The following is a 25,833-nucleotide window of genomic DNA, read 5'->3' as shown; positions in this document are numbered from 1 at the left end:
CAAATGTACGTTTAGCGAACATTGACAGAACTTTACATGCACGTTGATACAAATGGGGGTATTCTTCTTGCGGAAAGCCGCTGTTTAAAATGCTTCTAAACTTCGTGACATCAGAAAGTGATCTTTAAGACGAACATTGCACTGCAGTTAAATCAACTCTTAATTGTGTAGCACTGTCTGCTCTAAGAGAAAGTGGTCGAAGAAATACATCTACTTCGTAACACCGCTTGGAGTCCTGAAAATTCTGAAAATCTCTTTTCAAACTCTTCTTGTAATTGGCGGATTATCTGCAAGTAGCCTACTCATCAAAGTCGATACCTTCTTTCACTGTTTCAAGCTATAGAAAATGTCCTGTGTTCCTTGCACGCATCTGGCTTTCCCACAAAATCAGTTTTATTTTGAACGCTTGAATTCTTTACACCAAATCACAGATATTGTGCTTTGCGCCCTGAAGCGAAGTGTTCGAAGTACTCAGATGGGCAGTAATGTCACTTAAAAATGTCAAGCCTGCCACCCACTCAGGATCACGCAAAAGAACTTCGGGCCGCCCTTTCATGTCACAAAAGGTATCTGTTGCATTCCGCAAGCAAAAAACACGATGAAGCATCTTCGCCTTGCTCAGCCATCTTACTTCTGCATGGTACGGGATATCCGGATACTCCGTTTCGATTTCATCCAAGACTTCTTTGAATTGATGGTGCGTGAGTCCATGGAGCGAAGAAAATTTACCATTCGCATACTGTTCCATTACGTCTTTAAGCTTGGCGACTTTTGCACAGATTGCCTCCTGGTGTATCAAACAACGGATCGCCGCCATTAGGGTACTACCGCTCTCAGCCATTTATTAATTTTATATAGCTGAGGAACCCCGTGCGTAGACGACGTAAAGCAGGAGCTCCATCCGTCTTTACACTCGTCAACCGCTCCCATTTTAATCCCATTGACTCAAAAATACCTTCCACAGCTTGGAAAATTTCGAAACCGGTAGTGGTGTCTTTGAGAGCTACCTAGTCTAGGAAATCCTCGGTGACCCGAAGATCGCCATCCACCCCTCGAATGAAAATAACGAGCTGAGCTGTGTCTGCAATGTCGGTTGATTCGTCGAGGACGATGGAAAATGATACAAAATTTGCTGCATTTTCCATTAATTGCTGTTCCATATCAACGGCCATATTGTGTATTCTGCGAGCCACAGTTTGAAGAGAAAGAGAGATTTTGTCAAATTTCTCAACTACTGTAGCTTCACAGGACAAACACATGCCACCGCGTCCATTAGGCACTCCTTGATTAAATTCCCTTCCGTGAAGGGTTCCCCAACTTTGGAAATTCGCAGAGAACATTTGTAGCTTGCTCTTAGAACGGGTCCACCAACCTCACTCTCCTCAATCTCCTGTCTAAAGAAATAATAATAATAAATATTAAAAAAAATACGGCAAGTCAAAATTTTAATGTTTTTCAGATAATTCAAATATTTCTTCATTCCCGTTTGTAAACAATCATTTTAAAATTAAAATATTAATACTTATAGAATAGTGCTGCTTGAAATTTTCTTTCAATTCTTTCAAATTCGATTGGCGACTGGTGTCTGTCAAATCACCATAATCATCCCCGTGGTTGGCACTGTAGTGCCGTTCCAAATTGTGTTTATTTTAAACACACACAATCTCGGTGGCACACTAAACATTTGGAATGCCCTTTATAAGTGTTACCGTGTTTTAGCGGTAGGTAGAGGCGTAAGAAGGTGCGGGCGTGAATGGGTTTCAAACTACGGAATCAAAGTTAATGTAAAAGTAATTTAAAATTTAACTAGGTTATATTTTCTTTTCAAAAACAAAGCAATAACAGACATGGCAGGTACAATATAGCAAAACCAGGGGAGATACAATATTTACAGGTTTTGGGCTTCACGCCCTGACTTCTGCGATCAGCTCAGTTTTACCACAAACACAAGTTTTAACAGAGGGGCAGAAAACCCCATTCATCCCTAGGAGCCCCTGGCTCCGAATTACACAGAAAAGCCTCCACGAGGCATATGACACTCCATTTTCAAAAGAGCGATCCGCTCTTAAAATTTAAGCCTCTCAAAGGCCACACCAAACTCTACCTTCAAGCTGTCCTCTAAGGACGTATTCACAGGGGTAAAATACCCAACCTACAGAGGTCTATTACATGAAAAGAAGGTTGATTATATGACCTCTAAAATAACAATTTGAGAGGAGGCGATCTTGCACTCCTAATACACTTTGTTTTTTTTAAAACCTAATCTGGCTCTGGGCCGCTAACGCAAGGGCTAATCCCATACTACAGAGGTGACTTAGAGAAGAACACTTTACATTACATAAACGAAGAATAGTTTGAGAAAATAAGTTCACCTCAAAACAACTGTGAGTGGGAGCTCGAGAGGGTTAGCACTCTCTATCCCAATATGTAGCTTTACAAGAAAAAGATGAAAAGAGTAATTACATTTTAGGAAAAGGTTACATGATGGAAATGCTTCGAACCCGCCGCGAGTGTTAAACTGCCGACCTAGCAAGAAAAGAAGTTATTAATAGGCCATTACCTGGTGTTGAACGGCTGAAGAAGAAAGAGGCGCTTCCCGCCTCCTGCTATGTACTTAATACACTGAAAGATGGAACAGAAGTGGCCCGGAGACCCCAAAATCAGCAGTTTATATCCTCTCGCGGAAGATTCTAGGCGTTAGGGGAAATAAAACACCCTCCCTCAAAGTTTTTATTGGCTAGGGAAAAGAAACCCCTACATAGGGGAAGAAGAAACACATTATTGGTGGAAAATTAATTAAAGAAATTCGGGATTGGCTAGATCCAAAATAAGGGGAAAAGGAGGGGTATACAGCCAACGTAAACCATGACAGAAAGAAATTTAACAAAGAACAAACTCTTGAAATAAAAATTTCTCCAACAAAATAGTTCTTTGATTTCGCACTAGGTTGCACTATTGTAATTCTTCAGTAGTGTCCTCTAGAAGAGAAAGTTCACACTTCTTACTTCAAGCGAAACAAAAACACATCAAAAGTGACACAGTTCAAAAACTCAAAATTTTCCACGTGGTGACATCTTCTGAGAAAGTAGAGAATTAATAGAATAGATAAAGTTCAACCTTCCTCCAGAAGAGGAGTTTCGACTGGCGCAACTTTTAAATAAACGGTGTAGAGGTGTACCGCCCGGTACAGACCTCCCCCCCCAAAAGTTCCTCCAGGGGTGACACATGAAATCAGTTTGAAACAAAGTCCAAGTAATGATATTGATACGAAGATAGATAGCAGAAGCATTTACAAGATTTCTTAATTCAGTTTCAAAATATTGTTGTTGCCGGTGAATGAAAGTCTTTATGTTTGTAGAATTTGAATTTCTGAAGATAAACTTTTAATACTTAATGGTGAAGAAAAATTTTGCAATGTCCACCAAATATTGTGGTTGAATTCCCAAGTGTAGTTATTGCTTATGGTGACTGTCCATGTAGTTGATGTAGATTGAGTCGAATGGCCGGACCGGCCGTTGCAGCTTGCGTCCAACGGAGGCCGCTCGGACCCCTCAAGTACCCTGAGATACCGCTCGCCCGCACTATGAGGGGAGCAGAGGTGTTGAAGTACGCCGCGCCCGCGGTGAACAGATACAGGCTGCGGGCATGTAGCAGGACGTGCGCCGCACATCAGCCTTGGCCGGGGGGAGAGCTCCGGCTCGCCGTGCACATGTCGTCCTCGCTGGAGAGGAGGGGGCCCATCCCCCTCCCCAGTCGCTGCACGGTGCTGCGCGGCTGCGGGGGCGCTGAAACATTAAAGCTAGGCGGCAGAATTGTGTTGGACTATCATCTTCTTTGAGGGTACAGGCTTGTGGAGAGGTTGAGGGGCCAGCGGCGTGTAGATATCCATGGCATTTACTATTATGAAGCCACAGTGTAAGGTGGAGCAGGAGACGGGAGCGTGGTAATGGCCGTGGCAAGAACAGGATGGCAGTTTAACGGGTCGGGGCAGGTTTTCCACAAGGCTTACATCTAAAACCAAAATATTACAGAAGGGGCAGAAAGCCTTAAAAGTGAAACTCAAAAAAAAATATAACCTTCATATCCTTTCAAAATAATATGGAGCAAGTTAACACAGAAATTACACCGGTTTCACCTGGGACAGGTGAACTCTAAATATCCTCTCGGTGGCTGGATTACTTAGCAATAAGGTAACCGGCGTAAGAAAATCGAGAATGATACAAGGCCCATGAAATCTGGGGGCAAGCTTGCCCGCGGGAACAAAATTTTTGACCATAACCTGGTCACCTACCTTCAAAGTGGTGGGTCTCCGTCCACGATCATACCTTTCCCTAACCTTTTCATGAGACACTTTAAGATTGGCTTTAGCCTTCTTCCAAAGATCTTTAATGTTATCCGGATCTATTGTCTCGGGTAGAATGTCATTCAAAGACCCGAGGTTAGAGAGCGGCGAGTTGGGAACAAACTTGAACATCAAGGAAGCTGGAGTAAACTTGTGAGATTCATGAACCGCCGAATTCAAAGCAAAAGCTATCCAATGCAGGGACGTGTCCCACCTAGAATGATCTTCATGATGATAGGCAATAAGTGCGGACCTGAGATTACGGTTAACCCGTTCAGCCAGAGATGGTTGAGGGTAATAAGCAGATGTAGTTACATGAGAGATGGACAAGTCAAAACAGAATTTACGAAACAGATTTGATGTAAAAGCTTTAGCATTATCAGATACAATGTATTGGCACGGACCAAAAGAAGCAAAAATAGAATTAAGGCAAGTAATGGTGGACTGGGCGGTAGCCAGCTTAGTCGGAAATAACCAGGAAAATCTTGTAAAACCATCTACACACACAAAGATGAACTTGTTGGCATTACCCTTTGACTGGGGGAAGGGTCCCACATAATCGATATACAGGCGTTCCATGGGGCGCGACGCTTGATGAGAAGACAAAAGGCCTACTTTAGTGGACATGGTGGGTTTACTGATCAAACAAGATTTACAAGCTTTTACAAGTTCCCGAATTTCACCGTCCATACCTTTCCAGATGAACATTTCACGAATCTTTTCACGAGTTTTAAAGATACCCAGGTGCCCCCCCAATGGGGTCTCATGATAGTATTTGAAGATCATAGGTACAAGAACCGCTGGAACAACAACTTTCATCAACTTATCATGCCTCGAAGGGCAACATAGAACACCATTCCTCAGAACATAAGGGACAGCATGTTCCCCAGAAGAAAGGGTTTCCATTATCGGAGCCAGCGTCGGATCTTCACGTTGGTATTTCTCAATATCCCTAAAAAGCATGGGAGCATCTGTTAAGATGGCATTAACACCAGATAGTATGGACTCGGAAGGTGATGAACTATCGACCGGTTCGTGGGTCTCTACGTCGTTATGAAACATACGGCTGAGTCCATCGGCAACAACATTTTCAGTACCTCTGATATGCTGTACATCGAATTGGAAGGCAGAAATACGGATGGCCCAACGGGCTATACGACCTGTACGACGCGGCCTACCTAAGACCCAGCTTAAGGCTTGATTATCTGTCTCCAGATCGAATTTGACGTGTTCCAGATAGAGACGGAACTTTTCTAAGGCGAATAAGACTGCCAAACCTTCAAGCTCATATATGGAGTACTTTGCTTCTTGAGCTGACAATGTCCTAGACGCATAGGCGATGGGTCGCCTCCCTAGTTCAGTCTCTTGAAGAAGAACTGCAGCTACTGCTGACGACGATGCGTCGGTTTGGACGATGAATTTCTTCGAGAAATCAGGCATAGCAAGTACAGGGGCATTACAGAGAGCTAATTTCAGATCTTCGAAAGCGGCTTGTTGAGAAGGTCCCCACTCGAATTTGATGCCTTTCCTACGAAGAAGGTTTAAGGGCGCCGCTCTATTAGCAAAATTAGGAATGAACTTCCTGAAGAAATTCACCATGCCAATGAACCTGGCGATACCTTTAATGTCCTTGGGAGGTTTAAAATCACGGATGGCCTGTGTTCTAGAATGATCGACTGCTACACCATCAGGTGACACAATATGCCCTAGGAATGACATAGAGGGCTTAGCAAAGGCAACCTTGGACAACTTAACAGTTAACCCAGCCTTACGAAGGCGATTGAGAACTTCTCGCAAATGATCTAGATGTTCTTCAAAGGTTTCGGAAAATACGACGACATCATCCAAGTAGTGATATAAGTACTCAAATTTGATGTCGGAAAAGACCCTATCTAGTAGCCTAGTGAGCACAGCTGCCCCCGTGGGGAGCCCGAAAGGCACGCGGTTGTATTCATATAAATTCCAGTCCGTGGCAAACGCTGTAAGATGTTTAGACTCTTCGGCAAGGGGAATTTGATTATAGGCCTGATTCAAGTCCAAGATGGTGAAGAACTTGGCCTTACGAAACCATGAAAAGCAAGAATGAAGGTCAGGAAGGGGCACAGATTGCAACACCACCTTCCGATTGAGAGCCCTGTAATCAATGACAGGCCTGAAGCCTCCTTGGGGTTTCGGGACTAGAAAAATAGGCGATGAATACGCTGACTTAGAGGGCCTAATAATACCATCCTTCAACATCTGATCGATGATTTCTTTCAGAGCCTTCATTTTAGGTGGAGATAGCCTATACGGTGGAAAACGGACAGGAATAGAATCCGTGACCTCAATTTTGTATTCAATAAGGTCAGTAACACCAAGAGTATCAGAGAACACCTCGGGAAACGACTGACACAGTTTCCGAATACTATCAGCCTGCTCCTCAGGTAGATGTCTAAGGTCTAACAACATCTCATCCTGGGTAGGCGAAATAGATGAACATGATACAGAATTACACTTTAACAAGGGAATTCTACAATTGGACGCAAATTTGAATGTGCACGACCTACTCTGGAGATCGAGCACAAGACCAGTGTGAGAAATGAAGTCCGCTCCCAATATGATGGGGCAAGACAAACGCTTGGCCACAAACAATTTGATCTTCCATGTAAATTTAAAAACCCGAATTTTGACATGTAAGGAACCTAGAATTTCTAATGGAGATGAATTAGCCGAAACATATTTAACAGGAGATGAGTCATAGTCAGGGAGTTTACAAACAGATTTCAATTTAGAATACCAATCAGCCGAAATAATGGAACAAACACTGCCTGAATCTAAGAGAGCTGTTATAGGCTCGTTATTTAACTCAATCTTAAGAAAAGGAACAGGTGCGGGGGTATCCGCCGCAATCCTAAGACACTCTTTAGGGCATTCAAAAGATGAATTTGAAGGCTGGTCGTTCTCTGCATTTACAACCTGTTTACTAGGGGCTAAGTCTCGGGAAGATGGATTAGTCGGCTCAGCCGACGCCACTAGTCACTTTTTATTATTGGCATAGCTGGAATTTGCACCAGAAGTTGAGCAGGAGGGGGTGCTATTTGAGTTTGGGCAATTCTTGGCGATATGTGAGAAGGCCCCACACTTAAAACAGCCTTGTGATGACCCTGCTCCATTCCTTGTCCCACTTGACTTGATCAGAGGACACTTATTCCGCAGATGGTCAGGCGACCCGCAAGCATAACATTTACGGGGATTGACTGGTCGGCGAGGTGGAGGCCGAGTGTTACTAAAGGAAGGCGGGGGTTCTTTCGCGACACGCAAAGAATCGGCGTATCTAACTCCTTCCGCTGAGACGGCCAATGCTTCAAGTTCAGAGAAGGTTTGCGGACACGCCGCGAAACACAAATATGACCTGTAGGATGGCGAAATACCTTCTACAATAGCCTGCACAATCTGATCTTCAGGAAAGTGCAGAGCAAACACCCTAGTGTAGAATTTGATATCTTGAATGAAATCAGCCAAGTTTTCATCCAAGCGCTGTACACGGTAATAGTACTTCTGAATCAGGGAGGACCTGGCCCTAGCCGGGATGAAGTTCGCTAGCAAATGGGCATGGAAATCCTCAATAGATGATTGCTCGGCAATGGCTCTTACGATTTTATCAGAGAGAATACCAATAGCATACGGATAGATAATTTGCAAAATTTGACATGGCGAAAGAGAAAAAACAAGAGCATGATCCTGAAATTCCACTAGAAATCTTAAAAATGAAATTACATCACTGGTGGTGTTGACGGAAAACTTAGAGATACCTCTAAGCAACATTGCCAATGGATGAGGCAAGCTACTGAACCCAGGTGACATAGTCGTTAAAGGTTTCAATGGCAAAGAAGTTAATTCAGAGCGGATGTTACCCAATGACGCACGGCGTTCAGATTCGTTGTTCGATGGGGCAGAGATAGTTTGAGCCGCAACGGTTATCCTATTGACTTCTCCCTGAGGAGGCTCTTCATCACTACCTACGTTCACTGTGGCGGGTTGATCAGTTTTGGGAGGAACTTCGCCGGTTAGCAATTGAGTGACCTTATTAGACAATTCAGAAATAGTTTCAAGGAGCGTATTAGCGTCCTTCCTCTGAACGTCATTCACCTTTAGAGACAACAGATCATTAACTCTATTTGCAAAGTGATACAGCCTGCCTTGCACACGCTTAATTTGATTAGGAGACGGATCGTTTTCATCAAAAAAGCTGACTACAGATGCTAGCCCAGTAATATTCTCGACGATCGTGGAAAGAGAGTCATCAATTTCTTTCTCTCCCAAATTGGGGATGGAAATGGGCAAATCAAGGGACTCTCTAAGCTTGTTGGTGTCGATTGCAACCGTGCCTCCAGATTGCACATTTCTGATAGTTAACTCGTATATCAACTCCTCTTTGCGCAAATAGTTAAGGAGGAGAACATCGCGAGGGCCGGGCATGATGACAGAACAATTTTGAAAAACTCAAAAATTCCAGCAACTGAGACAATTGTTAGAGTTCGAATCAAAGCAATGTTTAGCCGTCAAAAGGGGCTAAATTGAGACCCATTCAACCACGCTCTGCTACCACTTGTTACCGTGTTTTAGCGGTAGGTAGAGGCGTAAGAAGGTGCGGGCGTGAATGGGTTTCAAACTACGGAATCAAAGTTAATGTAAAAGTAATTTAAAATTTAACTAGGTTATATTTTCTTTTCAAAAACAAAGCAATAACAGACATGGCAGGTACAATATAGCAAAACCAGGGGAGATACAATATTTACAGGTTTTGGGCTTCACGCCCTGACTTCTGCGATCAGCTCAGTTTTACCACAAACACAAGTTTTAACAGAGGGGCAGAAAACCCCATTCATCCCTAGGAGCCCCTGGCTCCGAATTACACAGAAAAGCCTCCACGAGGCATATGACACTCCATTTTCAAAAGAGCGATCCGCTCTTAAAATTTAAGCCTCTCAAAGGCCACACCAAACTCTACCTTCAAGCTGTCCTCTAAGGACGTATTCACAGGGGTAAAATACCCAACCTACAGAGGTCTATTACATGAAAAGAAGGTTGATTATATGACCTCTAAAATAACAATTTGAGAGGAGGCGATCTTGCACTCCTAATACACTTTGTTTTTTTTAAAACCTAATCTGGCTCTGGGCCGCTAACGCAAGGGCTAATCCCATACTACAGAGGTGACTTAGAGAAGAACACTTTACATTACATAAACGAAGAATAGTTTGAGAAAATAAGTTCACCTCAAAACAACTGTGAGTGGGAGCTCGAGAGGGTTAGCACTCTCTATCCCAATATGTAGCTTTACAAGAAAAAGATGAAAAGAGTAATTACATTTTAGGAAAAGGTTACATGATGGAAATGCTTCGAACCCGCCGCGAGTGTTAAACTGCCGACCTAGCAAGAAAAGAAGTTATTAATAGGCCATTACCTGGTGTTGAACGGCTGAAGAAGAAAGAGGCGCTTCCCGCCTCCTGCTATGTACTTAATACACTGAAAGATGGAACAGAAGTGGCCCGGAGACCCCAAAATCAGCAGTTTATATCCTCTCGCGGAAGATTCTAGGCGTTAGGGGAAATAAAACACCCTCCCTCAAAGTTTTTATTGGCTAGGGAAAAGAAACCCCTACATAGGGGAAGAAGAAACACATTATTGGTGGAAAATTAATTAAAGAAATTCGGGATTGGCTAGATCCAAAATAAGGGGAAAAGGAGGGGTATACAGCCAACGTAAACCATGACAGAAAGAAATTTAACAAAGAACAAACTCTTGAAATAAAAATTTCTCCAACAAAATAGTTCTTTGATTTCGCACTAGGTTGCACTATTGTAATTCTTCAGTAGTGTCCTCTAGAAGAGAAAGTTCACACTTCTTACTTCAAGCGAAACAAAAACACATCAAAAGTGACACAGTTCAAAAACTCAAAATTTTCCACGTGGTGACATCTTCTGAGAAAGTAGAGAATTAATAGAATAGATAAAGTTCAACCTTCCTCCAGAAGAGGAGTTTCGACTGGCGCAACTTTTAAATAAACGGTGTAGAGGTGTACCGCCCGGTACAATAAGCTGTACAGAAAAATGAAATTTCCCATTCTGCTTTAAAGGCTGCTGCTTCACCACTCCTTTTTTTGTATGATGTTCAGTAATTACAGCTGCGTCCGGCTTCATGGCTAAATGGTTAGCGTGCTGGCCTTTGGTCACAGGGGTCCCGGGTTCGATTCCCGGAAGGGTCAGGAATTTTAACCATAATTGTTTAATTTTACTGGCAGAGGGGTGGTGTATGTATCGTATTCATCATCATTTCATCCTCATCACGACATGCAAGTCGCTTACGGGACTCCCGGCACTAAAAGTCATACGCCATTTTATGACAGCTGCGAAACTGATTTAGTTACCCTTCGTCAACAAAGCGCATTGGACTAGGCTAGCAACTGATGGATCGGCTGCTCGCTCAGCCAGCCAAGGTTCTCCCACCAATACCGAAACTACCTTCCCACAAAGCGCTCGGAGCACTGGCTTGGAGCGCGGCCAGAGCGCTAGCGCTCGGGGAGCGCTGTTTGGATGGCCCTGGTTTAGAGGAATGCTATTTCGGCTAATCAATTGTCTAGGGAACATATTTATTTGATTATAATTACCAGACCACAGGTTCAAGTATGCGCGAGAAGACATGTGATATGGTTGTACATTAATAACCGATGTAGTCGCCACGATTTTGAATGCAAGCATGCAAATGTGCAAACGTGTACAGGTGCCGTATGTCATTTTGTGGAAGGCAACTCCACGCGTGCTGCTTTTGGTCAGTCAAATCAGCAACCGTTAATGCTGGTACTGGATGACACTGGATTTTTCGTCCCATAATGTCCCATACGTGCTCAATAGCTTATGTACATGCGCACATGCGCATTAGCTATTCCCTCCTGTCTATGTCTCTAGCGGTATCTAATATTCATTTGTTTACAGTAACTCACGAAGTCGCGGCGAGAGTGCACTGTTATGGCTCTAGCGGGATCTGATGGTCATTTAATTACAGTAACTCACGAAGTCGCCGGAGAGCGTACTGATATGTTTGTAGAGGGATCTGATAGTCATTTGTAACGCTGTGACGTCACAGCTCTGTCAGGAGAAGGCCTGCACGTTCGGTTATGTATAGATAAACATGCATTTTTAAATCGCCCGCGTTTATTACGTCACAGCTCCGTCACTACTCCAATGGGGAGATGACAAAGAGGCTGTGTGAGGTTAGTTTACCGTTCGTGGCCAAGGTTAGGTTAACACATGTGTTAAACAAACCTAAAAGTCACCTCACTAGTTCGGCCCCTCCAAGGGGAACCCGTCTGAGGTTAGGTTGGCGTTCCTCGTAGCGAAGTTAGGTTAACACGTCGTAACCTCAACTAACAGTCACCTAACCGAATGGACTCTTCCAAGGGGAGTGTCCGGGGACATGCTCGGAATTGATTCCCGTAGGTGACCTGCGCGTCGTGATGAAGATGAAATGATGATGAAGACGACACATACAACCAGCCCTCGTGCCAGAGAAAGTAACAAATGATGGTTAAAATTCCCGACCCTACCGGGAATTGAACCCGGGACCCCTGTGGCCAAAGGCGAGCACGATAACCATTTAACCATGGAGCCGGACACATACTGATGAAATGTCTTAACACGAGGAAAATTGCTCCCCGTTGGGTTCCACATCAACTCACCGACTTACAGAAGTGGCACCGGTATGCACTGGCTGGCATCCGCCTGGACAGATACCGCAATGAAGGAGAAACATTTCTGCAGCGTACTGTCGTCATTGATGAGACGTGAGCCTGTGTGTGAGGTTAGGCTAGCGTTCGTGCGCAAGGTAATCTTAAAACGTCATAATGACGTCTTAACCTCATCTGCAGGTCACCTAACCGATTTGTAGCTCCTCCATGGGTTCCCGATCGATTCGGCTCCTCCAAAGGGGACCGTGACCATTCTGACTCGGCTCCTACAAAAAGGCTGGTTAGGTTAGCATTGCCCTTGTGCCTAAGGGTATGACGTCATAACCTCACCTAGTGGTCAAAAACACTGCAAGTTGGCCAGTGAGGTTAGCATTGCCCTCGCACGTATGCGTATGACGTCATAACCTCGCCTAGTGGTCAAAAGCAGCCCAGATCATTCCCTGACCAATTAGGCCTCTACAATGGAGCCTGTGATGTTAGGCTTGCTCTCGTACGCAGGGTTATGGCGTTATTCCGCGTCCAATGGTCTAGAACCTACATAGCCTTACTATTCAACTAGGGGTCAATGACCTCCCGTCATAATCGGCATAGTCTTACTACTGTGCGTACTTAAAGCAAACTTGGGGGTCAATGACCTCGTAAAAATGCTGACTCAGCACCTATTGTTTTAGAACATACATTGCTCATCTACTAACTTTCATCCAAGCGTTTACCTGGCCTCCTTCTTACCAATCTACAGCCACTCTGCACTCCAATGAGCTCTAGCTTGACACCACTGAACTCACAGATGACAATTAGTGGCATGAACTCTACAGGGCGTCTGGCTCGGAGATGCCCTTCTTGTAATCGATTTATTACTGTTTGCTGTATCACTCTGGTGCCAACTCAAGTTCTCATGGTTGCTGCAGATGCAGTACGATCCACCACAGCCATGCAACGAATGCGACGCACTTCCCTCTCTGTAGTGGCCGCTTTGCGGACGAACCCATGCCTTCTTGAGACAGTGCCTTCACGTGACTATTCTCGCCAACACCGAACCACTGTGGATACGTTCCTGCTAAGTCTTCCTGCAATATCGCGGAAAGAACATCCAGCCCTCGTTCAAACCAGTAAGTTTCTGATACTGCCTTCTTCGTCTCCTTAAAGGCATGTTTGTTTCTCAACTACCTCACAACGTCAACAATGGACTATGACTAACGCTCACGGAACGTACTGCGCGTACTTAAAGCAAACTTGCTTTGCAAGGTCATAGTGTCGCTACTAGCACCACTCTTCATCAACTAGCGCGCAAATTAAAATAGGCGTCATCTTTCAGGTATGCAAACACGCCTATCGAATTTCGTTTATCTAGCACTAATCTTTCTTGGTATTGGGATTTCATTTTCCGTCAGTGTACATACATACATCTTCATTATATGCCTTTCAGCGTTCATTATGCAAGGATCTGTGAATTTAATAAACGCCTCCAGAATCCTCGATTTGTAACTCGCTCTGTGGCCTCGTTTAGTTCCATACCCCTTTTCCTTAAATCGTTAGAAACTGAGTCTAACCATCGTTGTCTTGGTCTACTTCTACTTCCCTTACCCTCCAGGACCGAGTCCAATATTCTCCCTGGTAACCTATCCGCCTCCTATCGCATCACTGAAGCCGTTTTATGCGTACCGCTTCATCCATCGAGTTCATTCCTAACGTAGCCTTTATCTCCTGATTTTGAGTACCCACCTGCATTTTTCCCATCCGTTTTTTACCAGCAGTCATTCATGTCTGGTATTTCACTCTAGTACAGCGTAGTTAGTCAGAAAACAAACCATTAGTCCAACAGCCGCTTTAAGCCAAAATCTGTAACGTATTTTGTAATGCTTTAAATCGGAGATGTTTTCAATTCAACAGGTATGTGGTTGATATTATTTACTCAAGTTTAGTGTACCATTGTTCAAATTTCAAATTGTTATTAAGTTTTAAAACGATAAACTGAAATCATAACGGAAGTCGTAAACTTTAATTTTATTTCTCAGGCTTTTGAGTAGCTTTGGAGCTGTTAGCACTCGTGAAGTTACTCTGTTACAAATATGAGGTCAATTAGGAAAGAACATTTATTCAGGAATGTTCTTTGTGAGAGAAACCTCTGCACAGGCCAACATACCGTACTTTCACCAGGCTCAGCAAACTAAAAACCATTAATATGTTGACTATCATCTTCACCAATAAACATATGTCATTGCTTTGCTCATAGTACCTGATCTGGGAGTGAGCTACTTTGAGTTTTTCCAAAAATAATATTTTTTCAGGTCTATATTTTGAAATAAAACCTGCTTAGTCATAGATCCCTCTGAAAATGTTTATGCAAAATATCATTAAATGCCGCCCGGTGTTTAGACGTGAAGCCGTTTCGGATGTTAGATGTCATTTCATTTTTAATATCAACATAGGTTTCAGAGAACTACGAAGGGAGATTTGTTTTCAGCTGTTCCTTAATGTGCAACATTAGAGTATCCAGTGTTTTATAGAGCATAAAATAACCCTTCTGCAGTGGACATAACTATTTTAAACTACTCTCATGACGAAATGTGTTTTTATTGGACAGTTCAGACAGCATACATCGTGCCATGGCCTCTGTTCTACTGATGGCGCAGTTCTTCGGCCTAATGCCGGTCCAGAACGTGACAGGCTCTTCACCAAACCAGCTACGTTTCCGATGGATTTGTGTACGCGTCGCTTACTCCTTGGTTTACCTGCTCATAGCGGTCGCTTTCGTTATCTCCAGCTCTCTGCGACTGGTTCGGATGGGCATCAGCTTCACTCGTACAGGTTAGTTAACGACGATGGTGGTCACAAGTTCAGAATCAAAATCAAAAAAATTACTTATAAGAGGGTTGTAAGTAAGATTGTGGCAACGTAGTCCAGACACTTGCAGGAGATCGGGCATGCGCAAATAGTGTATGGGAGTGGTTAGGTGGCACTGTTGTTGATGTGTAGTGTGCATTTGACGGGCATCCAGTTGGAAATGTTGTTGCTGTGTGGTGAAAAATTAAACAGCGTCAATTTCACTGCTCTAAAGCATATTTTCGAAAGGTGACCAGCATTCGTGGATTAAAATATAGGTTGCCCTGGCAAAAATGCATCAGAAACCTGTGGCAAGAATGCATTACCGTACCGGGCGGTTGAGCGATGGGTCAAGGCGTCTCGTGCGATTTGCACCGCACATGTCAGCCATCCACTCTCAAGTTGAGACTGACATGATGAATGGTCTCGTTTCCGTAGATCATCGATGGATTGACCGGGCTGTCGACGTTGGTCTCAGTCATCGAACGGTGTGGCACATACTGACGAAAAAGAATGGCGTATGGCTTTTAGTGCCGGGAGTGTCCGGGGACATGCTCGGAATTGATTCCCGTAGGTGACCTGCGCGTCGTGATGAAGATGAAATGATGATGAAGACGACACATACAACCAGCCCTCGTGCCAGAGAAAGTAACAAATGATGGTTAAAATTCCCGACCCTACCGGGAATTGAATCCGGGACCCCTGTGGCCAAAGGGGAGCACGATAACCATTTAACCATGGAGCCGGACACATACTGATGAAATGTCTTAACACGAGGAAAATTGCTCCCCGTTGGGTTCCACATCAACTCACCGACTTACAGAAGTGGCACCGGTATGCACTGGCTGGCATCCGCCTGGACAGATACCGCAATGAAGGAGAAACATTTCTGCAGCGTACTGTCGTCATTGATGAGACGTGAGCACGAGCCTACGAGCCTGAATTAAAGCGTCAATCGAATGAATGGCGTCATCCAGGTTCGTCAGTCAACAGGAATGTTGACAGGAACCCAGTTGGGTGAGGCTTATGCTGATTGTTGCTTACGACAACGAGGGTGTTATTCTTACACATGCTGTGCCTGAGGGACAAACCGTCAACAGTGACTACTTGAGTGACATCTGCGTCCGGCTGTGTGGCACAAACGTTCACGTTTATTCCTAGACGATCGCACTATCTCGCTGCAAACAATGCCAAGCTCTTATTGCAACGGTGGTATTGGGAGGTCCTGGAACACCCTCCGCACTCACCGGACATGAGTTCTTGTGACTTCGACCTGTTTTTGAAATTGAAGGAACCCCTCCGAGGTCGCCGATTTCCTGAGAGGACATCTGTACTCCGCGCAGTAGGGCGCTCCGTCGCAGTCATCAACAGAGAACGCCTTGCCAACGGTCCCAACGATTTCCACATGTTTGGCAAAACGTAATATACTTTGCAGGTGACTACATTGAACGAATGTAATGCTACTTTACTTGTTAGTTCGTTAAATATTGCGTCCTATTAATATTGCCACTACTTTATTTACAACCCTCGTATATGTACATCTTCATTATAGGCTGTTGTTCCTTTCAGCGTTCGGTCTCAAAGCCTCCGTAAATTAATTAAGTACTTCAACAATTCTATGTTTACGTTTGTCTAATTTGTTTATCCTAACCATCGTAGTCTTAGTCTATCTCTTATTTTCTCATCCTCCATGACAAACTCTTCTATCCTCCTCCAATCGCCTCACACGACTCTTCATCCACAAAGATTATACCTAACAGCATTCCGAGTACCCTGCTCTCATTGTTCCCACCTATGTGTACCAGAAATCATTCTCGCTACCTTCATGTGTGTTACTTCCAAATAATAATAATTTCGTATGGCTATTTCTGCCCTTGTAAGGCAGACACTCTGATGAGGGTGGGCAGCATCTGCCATTTGTAGGTAACTGCGTGTTATTGTGGTGGAGGATAGTGTGTGTGGTGTGTGAGTTGCAGGGATGTTGGGGACAGCAAAAATACTCGCCCCCGAGCCATTGGAATTAACAATGAAGGTCAAAATCTCCGACCGGGCCAGGAATCGAACCTGGGACCTTCTGAACCTAAGGCCAATACGCTGACCATTCAGCCAACGAGTGGGAGACTTCCAAATTATAAATAAGATACCGGTATCCGGAGTCCACCCAGATTTCATTATACAGCGAAGTCAGCTTGAAAACAGACTGGTGTAGAGATAGTTCGTAAATATCTCACCTGATTCATTTTACTTCCTATAATTGATACAACACATACAAATAACGCTTGAATATTCAAAGAAACGTATCGAACACCGACATGCACTGTAATCGTACACCACAATAAACTATAACCATGTGTTTATTCCACGCTTATCGCTTGTGTTTGGTTCTGGCTGTCCAATAAAATTATTGCATGGAAAACCTATAAACACGAAACTAAAGTCAGCTAAATTACTTTGTCATAAATGAAAAAGAATATTTCTTTGCCACTATAAGAAGTTGAAATACACTGAGTAGCCAAAAGTCATGGAAAGACACTTAATATGATGTTTAATAACAAGTTACTGCTCAATGAGCCTTCAAAACGACAGCAGTACGGCGAGGCATCGATTCTACAAGGTGTTGGAATCGTTCTGGAGGGATCTTGACCCGCGCATCTTGCACTGCTACGCACAACTGGTCTTGTGTAGTTGGTGCGGGGTTCATGGAGCGTACACCAGAATTTATAGCATCCCTCAAATGCTCGATTGGATTAAGATCGGGGGATCTGGAGGGCCAATCCATGGTCTTAACTTCACTGGAGTGTTCCTCCAATCACCAGGGTACCACCACAGAGCGATGGCATGGCGCATTCTCCTGTTTAAACATGGCATCTCCATCAGGGTACTCCAGGGTCAGAAAGGGAAGCAGATGGTCTGAAAGAATGTCCACATAACGTGCACCTGTCAGCGCTCCCTGCAGCTGGAATGGGGCCTAATTGCGACCATGAGAACGCCGCCCAGGCCAGAACTGAACCACCTCCCGCCTGGCCACTACCTTGTTGACATGCAGGATCCATAGCTTCACGGGGCATACACTACATGCTCACGCACCCATCAGCTCGATACAACTGGAACCGGGATTCATCGAACCATTCCACCCGCCGCCACTGTTCCATGCTCCATTGCCGATATTCGCGGACCCATTCACGTCGTTGAGATCTGTGTCGAGATGTCAGCAAGGGAACACTAGTTTTCGTCGACCGGTGAAGCCTATGCGGTGCAGATGCCTCCTTACAGTCCTCGTAGAAATGGATTCCTGACTCCCAGCATTCAACTGGGCGGTGATCTGACTCACAGTATCCCATCAAGCGCCCAGTATGCTTCTGCGGAAGCAACGTGATGTCCGTTCGCTAAACACACGTGGTCTTCCCATGCGGCGGTTTATGCGGGTAGTAACATTCTCTCTGCGATATTGAAGATCCACCCTCGACACTGTTGACCTCGGAAACCCGAATTCGCTTGTAATCTACGCAATGCTATGACCCATGCGCCGTGAGCCGATGATCATCCCACGTTCAAAGGCGATTAACTAGCGACGTATTGTCATCTTCACGACACTGGTGTCTTTGACAGACTGCTCAGCAACGCCTCACCTATCCACAACGCTCATGGGTCATACAATGCACATTTTGTAATTGAACACACCTTCCCATGACTTTTGACCACGCAATGTAAATACTGAATCTCTACATGAGCATTAAGTATCCACTTGTAAAAATGTCTCGAATCCGCTAAGTCTAGTGGAAAAGTTGCAACAAAGGCACGACTCGTTTGTTTCACTATAAAACAGTGAAAGCAAATACTGCACGAACATTTCTCTTTTCGGTTTATATTTTCCATCACATTATTTGTATTTCTAGTTCCATGCAATTTCTATCATGTAAAACCTTTTCTTCGTTGGAGAAAGGGTTGAAACTTTCTTGAAAGAAAAGGGAAATTTTCTTCGACCTACAAGACTACTCTAAAAGGAAGTTAACAAAACTGTTCCTGGCACTATCTAGCGTAAACAATATCAACTATGAGGAACGTCTATAACAGCGCCAAAGTGTCCAGTCTGAAAAGTCGTTGTGAACTTTTCACCGTAACCCCCCTTCCTCCTCTCGCAGCTTTAAGTCCAAGTTGCATCTGACATGTAAGATGCTGTCTCCAAACACGAGGATCACAAGTTCTATCAAATCCGCAGAGGACTGAGTAGAAACCCCAAATCAACGAATAATAACATCGAAAAGTTTACGGAATATTTGAAGCGACATAAAGAGTTTTTCAGCAAGCTATACTATCATAAATCACCCCGTGGCCCTTTCGTGGAGCCTCCAAACACCTAGACAGCAGAGATAGAAATGTCTGTCATCGAACCCACGATCGATAACGTAAAACGATCTGGTAAGTCCTTGAAAATTGTCAAGGCACCGCGTATTGACAAGTTGACAGCAGAAGTAATAAAGGTTGGTGGTGACATATTGATCCATCGTCACCATTCACTTTTACAGATGATCTGGAAAATGTTAAATGTGCATTTGGGCCGAAGAAGGCTATCGTCATACCAACTACATATGATAGTCATGATTTGAAGAACTACATACGTATTATCCTACCCTCCATAGTGGCAAAGTCTTTACCAAGGTCATTCAGTCGCGAATCCAAATGTATCGCGAGCAGAGTAATCGAGAAGAACAAGCAGTCTTTAGTTTAAACCAAACCATGGATTTAATGACTCGATCTTCACCATCCACCAACTGAAAGAAAGAATCCGATGTGGTGAACGAATTGTCATAGTTTTCATTGATGTTTGTTCCGCTTTTGACTGTACCATTGGTCAGATTTTTGGAAGGCTTTAAAGAAGGAATATGTTCACCCAAAAATTACCTGACTTCTCCAGGCAAGTTATAATGGGTTATCATTCTAGTCTAGTACAATTGCTAAATTAACTATCAGATGAGCTTGCCATTCAATCTGGCTTTCGTCAGGGAAAGGCTGCCTTCCATTGCTATTCAGTATCGTACTTGACGTTGTCATGAGAGAAGTAGACAAGGAGTTCAAATTGATAAGAACTACTTTGTGGCATACCTGATCTTTGCAGATGAGAGCGTCATTATGGCCAACAGCAATGCCGAAACCACGGACATTCTTAACGATGTCGACCGTATTGCACAACTTGTGGTTTAAAAACAAACATTAACAAGACCAAACTAATAACACCCGAAGGATCACAAGCCATTACCTAATTTCACTGATTCAAAAAAAGGAAATTACAAACTCAGTTGAGATCATTAATCAGATTGGCCAAGTAGCCACAGTATTTAATTTACTTCTATAAAATTATATCTTTGGAAAAGAGCTAACATCCGTACCCAGATCAAGATTCGCCTTTTCTATGTCCTGATCTTTCCTATTCTAAGGATTTGGCCAACGGCCGTAGCCGTGTTGAAACATCGGATCCCGTGAGTTCTCCGAAGTTAAGCAACATTGGGCGTGGCCAAGATTTGGATGGGTTGCCACGCGCTATTCGCGGGGGTAAGGGAATGGAGAAGCGGAAAGGAACTGGCCACCCTACCGTACGTAAACTCCGGTCCAGGCACACCTCTGCGGAGGTTCGGACCTGCCTGCGGGCAGAATACACCCTTACCTTATCCAAGGATTTGGAAACAAGGACCCTACTTGAATCTGATTTGGTCAAACTCGAGGTCCTCCAAATGCGATGCCTGCACATCTCACTTCAGGACCATATTAGAAATGAGATCATTCGAAGTAGATGCGAACATCGACGAACGATCGAGGAGCTGATCCGAATGCCGAATGGCTGTTACCCGAGTACGTCACAGGAGAAACAGACCCCCTTAGTAGACGGTCCAGCGAAAAGCACGAGGGAAAACCTGGCTATACAAGTAACAGACTACTTGATTAACCATAGACTCAACCTCGACGTAGGTACATTTGAAACCATGGACTGCAAGATAAAGAAACTGCTTTTGAACGAAATCGGACATCCATTGGCACCGACGGTAGCGCACGGACTTAGAAGTCCATCCAAGGATGGAAGAAGACGAATATCCTCCATGAAAATATTCCCCATGTGTTAATCTCCTTAAGACAAGTCAAGCGGTGACTTGGTGTCCAGTGGTAGACATTAAAGCTAGGGCCAAATACTTACTTGAGATTCTGTGGAAGATAATATGAGGTTAGCATATACAGCACTGCACTTCAACCTGTCTTTATCCCCAAAGATAATGCTCACACGGAAGGAATTCCTTCGGAGTCCATTTGACAGTTACGTCTAACAAGAGCCGCCATGAAATTTAGTGAGAATTCTTAAAGTCCTACTAATGTGAAATCTCCGTCTCTCCATTGAGAAGTTACTTTCAGAGCCACCGGAACTTACATATTTGTTATTATACTTATATTCTTTACACATCACCTAGCGTGCAAAATGATGTGCATTTACTTCTGTCTAGAAGTTAGCTAACCTAGGTGGTAAAGGAGTTCTCGGTTAATCCTGTATAACGTGGCTTCGATTTCCTTCCAGGAAGTCGAACATTTGGAAACGAGATTTTCACTTGCAGAGAGGCGCATGGCTCGAGGTTCACACTGCCTACACACAAAATTAATATCAAATGAACTCCTGAAGGCAAAGGAAACCGGACATAGAGTTAACCATTCTACCCCACTAGAGGCATAGAGGAAGCCTTTACCTTACACTCATTCAAGTCTTCATGCTCTGTCTGGTGATGACTTCCGCATCTTGTCTCTTACCTGTCTTGTGTTTCTCAGTGTGACAACGCTCTTGTAATTAATTTGGTATTTAGTGTTTATGCACAGTACGAGGCTTAACTCACGTGCTCTCTTTGATGTCATTGTTGCAGCTAGTGTGGTGTTTTACCTGGCACACGCCCTATCTTCCATATTGTTTCTTCAGCTCGCGAAGAACTGGCCTCACCTCATGCAGGAGTGGACTCGAGCGGAGCGCAGTCTTCAACACCACGGCCCGCCTCCACGGCTGGCTCGCACTGCTCGGGCAGTCACGGCTGTCACCTTACTCTTGGGTCTAGGTAACGTATCATTACAACTATATAGGTTGTTTGAACAATTTTGACTTCCAACTATGACAAATTTCATATGTTTATTCTGCAAAAAAATCTGGAAAATGGAACAAAGCGATACTGTAGTTACTTTCCGTACTCAACCAACATAGAAATATGCCGTCAGAAACATTTTTTAAGCATGTGAAACAGTTGCTTTGATACCAGATACAGTACGTACACTGCGTCATGTGGGTGAGTCGGCCTGACCTTAGAGTATAGTATTGAATATGTGTGTGCCCAATCCTTGTGCCATTTTTCTTTGGGTTAGGGCAGGGCCTCTCAAACGCCCAAAATTTCACGCGTGCAAATTGAGGCGCAGAGTTCCTGTGTACAGTCCATCGGTCCCATTCGGCTCGGCTCGGACCAACTCTTCGTCTCTGGGCTACTCGGCTAAGCTCGGCTCAACTCAGCTCGGATTTGGAGCGCTACGGAGTAAGTGAGGAAGAGGGAGACAGGCGCGGGGAAAGAGAGAGACACTGCTATTGCTCCAAATCGAGGAGTGGGAGTCTCCACTCTGGTCAACCAAGCGAAGTCGTCTTTTGCACCATGCACAGTGCATGTGCATGCACTCTGAGAGGCCCTGGGTTAGGGTATGAAATGAGATGAATCTTCTTAGCAAGTTTCCCTGACGTGAGTCTTATCACAGTAGTTAATGAGATGAAATGAATGACGTGATATATGATCGGAAGGGAGAAGGCGAAATCCGGTGCCAGCACATAGCCTACTCCTGTTGAATAACACCAAGGGAGCTTAAGGTCCCCATCCGAAGGACGAATTGCCATCAAAAGGGCATATATCCTCGCTCCATATGAACACTATGGAGAGGTTTTGAACTGAATCCTGGCTTTTGGCATGCAGTCTAGGAATTAGGAATTGTATACCACCACCTCTCTTACCCTGCTGGCCAACATTCTGATGGTGAATTTCTTCGACCAAAGGGGCTCGAACCGGCTAACCACGATATCATACCATATAGACATGACGCCTTAGCGATCATGGTCACCAGGGGGCCGTAATAATCTTGAATGGTACCGATTATTTAATGGATGGTGGCCGTGGACTGAGCGTAATAATGTTTGAATGGGAGTCCCTCTATGAACCTTGCTTAATGCACTCATCTCAAAATTATTTGCATTTTAAAAAAATATCGTACGTCACACAGATGAAATTATTTCACACATTCATTTCGAAACTCAACTCAAAGGTAAAATCTTACTTTCGGCCCTTGTAACGTAAATAATTGTCACATAACAAGGGATCAAGGTAAAACATTATCCTTCAGAGAGAAATATTGTGTTTCGAGGGAGTTATAACATTATCCCTAAGAGCGGCAGAACAACCGATGTCAAACCATAATCTCGGGCTCAGAGAAAGATTTCCAACGACAATCCTCACAAGGGGTCAAAAATAATCCCTCGCAGTGGTATTCTTTAAGGGTTTGGACCATATTATTATGGTAATGTTAAATGCTGTATCTTTATTAGACATCTTAACCGGTCGAAATGACAGTGTCAGCGTAAAGAAGCGACCATGGTAAATGACAGTGCTGGTCTGCTGTTACAACATCCATCACTAGAACGAATAAGAGCGGTGAAAGCGCTGAAACCTGATGAAGGCCGACAGTAGATGAGTAATAACTACAAATAGCCTATATACAGGATGAAGCGAAATTCGCACACTAGGGCGTCGCAGCGCGGCTCCTCACATTCCAGCAATAAAAAAATCTCTCTCACAAAAGTTCGTCCTGCGAGTATATCCGGCAGAAAAAGGTCGTTGATGAGTGGCAATCTGGCAACACTGTAACCACATGAAGGGTAAGTACCTCTGTCAGCACATATTAGTCGTGCAGTACAGTTGGTGCAGTGGCTAGAGTTTTGGGTTAGCATGCAGGAGGTCGAGGGGTCGATCCTGGGTTGAGGCGTATGTTTATTTCGTAAATGTAGTCCAGGTGGTATGGTATCTGGCATCTTAATCGTCAACAGCGATTGCAGCGGGTCCTCTAGAAACCATTTGCACTTATACTACGATCCTATAAATGGACGAACATTCGTTTCTCATTGGTCAGCTTTGAAAGACGCCCTTTCCACGTCGTGGGCGTGAATTTAATCGCACCACTTAATGTACTAGATGCGTTACAACGTGTTCATCGTTAAAAAAAATTTGTTAATTTAAGATACATGTGACCTAAGAAACGGTATCTTTCTGTATTACAACATGTAATGTCCGATGCAAATTACCAAATAAAAAAAGCGCCTCAACCCAGGATCGATCCCTCGACCTTCTGCATCTTACCCCAAAACTCTAGCCACTGCACCGACTGTACAGCACGACTTATACGTGCTGACAGAAGTAGTTAACGTACATGTGGTTACAGTGTTGCCAGACTGCCACTCTTCAACGTTCTTTTTCTGCCGGATATACTCGCAGGGCAATCCTTTGTGAGAGAATTTTTTTTATTGCTGGCATGTGAGGAGTCACACTGCGACGCCCGAGTGCGCGAATTTCGCTTCACCCTGTAGAACATCATTCGTTTCGTGAAAAATGGATAGTAATAATAATAGTCCAATGTCATTGATTTTACGTTCCACTATCACATTTTGTACGGTTTTTGGAGACACCGAGGTGCCGGAAATTTTTCCCGCAGGAGTTCTTTAACGTGTCAGTAAATCCACCGACACGAGGCTGACGTATTTGAGCTCCTCCAACTACCACCGGACTGAGCCAGGGTCGAACCTGACAAGTTGCGCTCAGAAGGCCAGCGCTCTGCCGTCCGAGCTGCTCAACCCGGCAAATAGGAAATACTGAAGTTGGTGAAGTTGAAGGTGGTGGTGGTGATTATTGTTTTAAGAGGAAGTACAACCAGGCAACCATTCTCTATATAACACTAATCAGAGAGAACAAATGGAAGGGGTCCGACACTTTGAAAAATGAAGGTATTGCCCAAAGGAAGACAAGGGCCACCAAGGGCATGAAAATGAAAGACTCCCTAGGCCTCCACACATAATACCGTCGGGGTCTGAAAAGAACAAGAGTTGGCCAAGGGAGGTCGGATAGGATAGATGAAAGTGAGGAGCCTGGCACAAGTAAGTGGAGGCAATGCCAGGACTCAGCTGATGGCCCCGTGGTCGCCAACACAAGCTCCAAAGTTCAGAGCCCCTGAGCCCGCTTTTAGTCTCCTCTTACGTCAGGCAGAGGATACCGTGGGTATTATTCTACCGCCCCCACCCACAGGAGGTGAAGTTGGTGAGGACAGTAGTTCGAACAGCCAGTACGGTATCTATACTTTTACCAGAAAAGTAAAAACATATAGGCCTGTATGAAGAAGAATTAATTAATTAATTGATGGCGTATGGGCTCCGGAGAGGCCTGGTGCAGGTCTTTTTCTAGTAGACGGCCTATTAGGCGACCTGCATGTCTGTGAAGATGAGGGCCCTACCTAAGATGAATTCTATTGTTGAATACGCCACACACACCCAGCCCCCGAGCCATTGGAATTAACCGATTTTAAGGATACAATCCCCGACCCCGCCGGGAATCGAACTCGGGACCCTCTGAACCGAAGGCCAGTACGCTGACCGTTCATCCAACGAGTCGGACTGAAGAAGAATTGAATACAATTCACAAATGGAAATGTTATTCCCTCAGGGATTAAAATATTGCTTTAGCAATGCAAAGCCAATGATTAATATTATTAAACTTCACAGTGTATATCAGAGTAAGTGTAATAATAGTGTTTATTGATACATCCCACTAACTACCTTTATGATTTTCGGAGACGATTATTTCAATGTCGGGGTAGCAAATCTTTATATTATTCTTCATAACAA

The 25,833-nt window shown here is 44.2% G+C and overlaps 1 protein-coding gene across 1 annotated transcript in view; it reads left to right on the top strand.

The window, feature by feature from the left end:
• The window catches only part of LOC137498914 (gustatory receptor for sugar taste 64f-like), a 90,093-nt gene that overhangs the window by 2,432 nt on the left and 61,828 nt on the right, over positions 1–25,833 (top strand). Inside the window, exon 2 of the mRNA XM_068226730.1 lies at positions 14,653–14,876. Within this exon, the coding sequence (XP_068082831.1) occupies positions 14,653–14,876 (224 nt within the window). The remainder of the gene's footprint in view (positions 1–14,652; positions 14,877–25,833) is intronic.

This window comes from Anabrus simplex, chromosome 1 (assembly GCF_040414725.1).
Source record: "Anabrus simplex isolate iqAnaSimp1 chromosome 1, ASM4041472v1, whole genome shotgun sequence".
Lineage (NCBI taxonomy): Eukaryota > Metazoa > Arthropoda > Insecta > Orthoptera > Tettigoniidae > Anabrus > Anabrus simplex.
The sequence above is the reverse complement of the archived record's forward strand: the minus strand, read 5'-3'. Positions and strand labels throughout refer to the sequence as shown.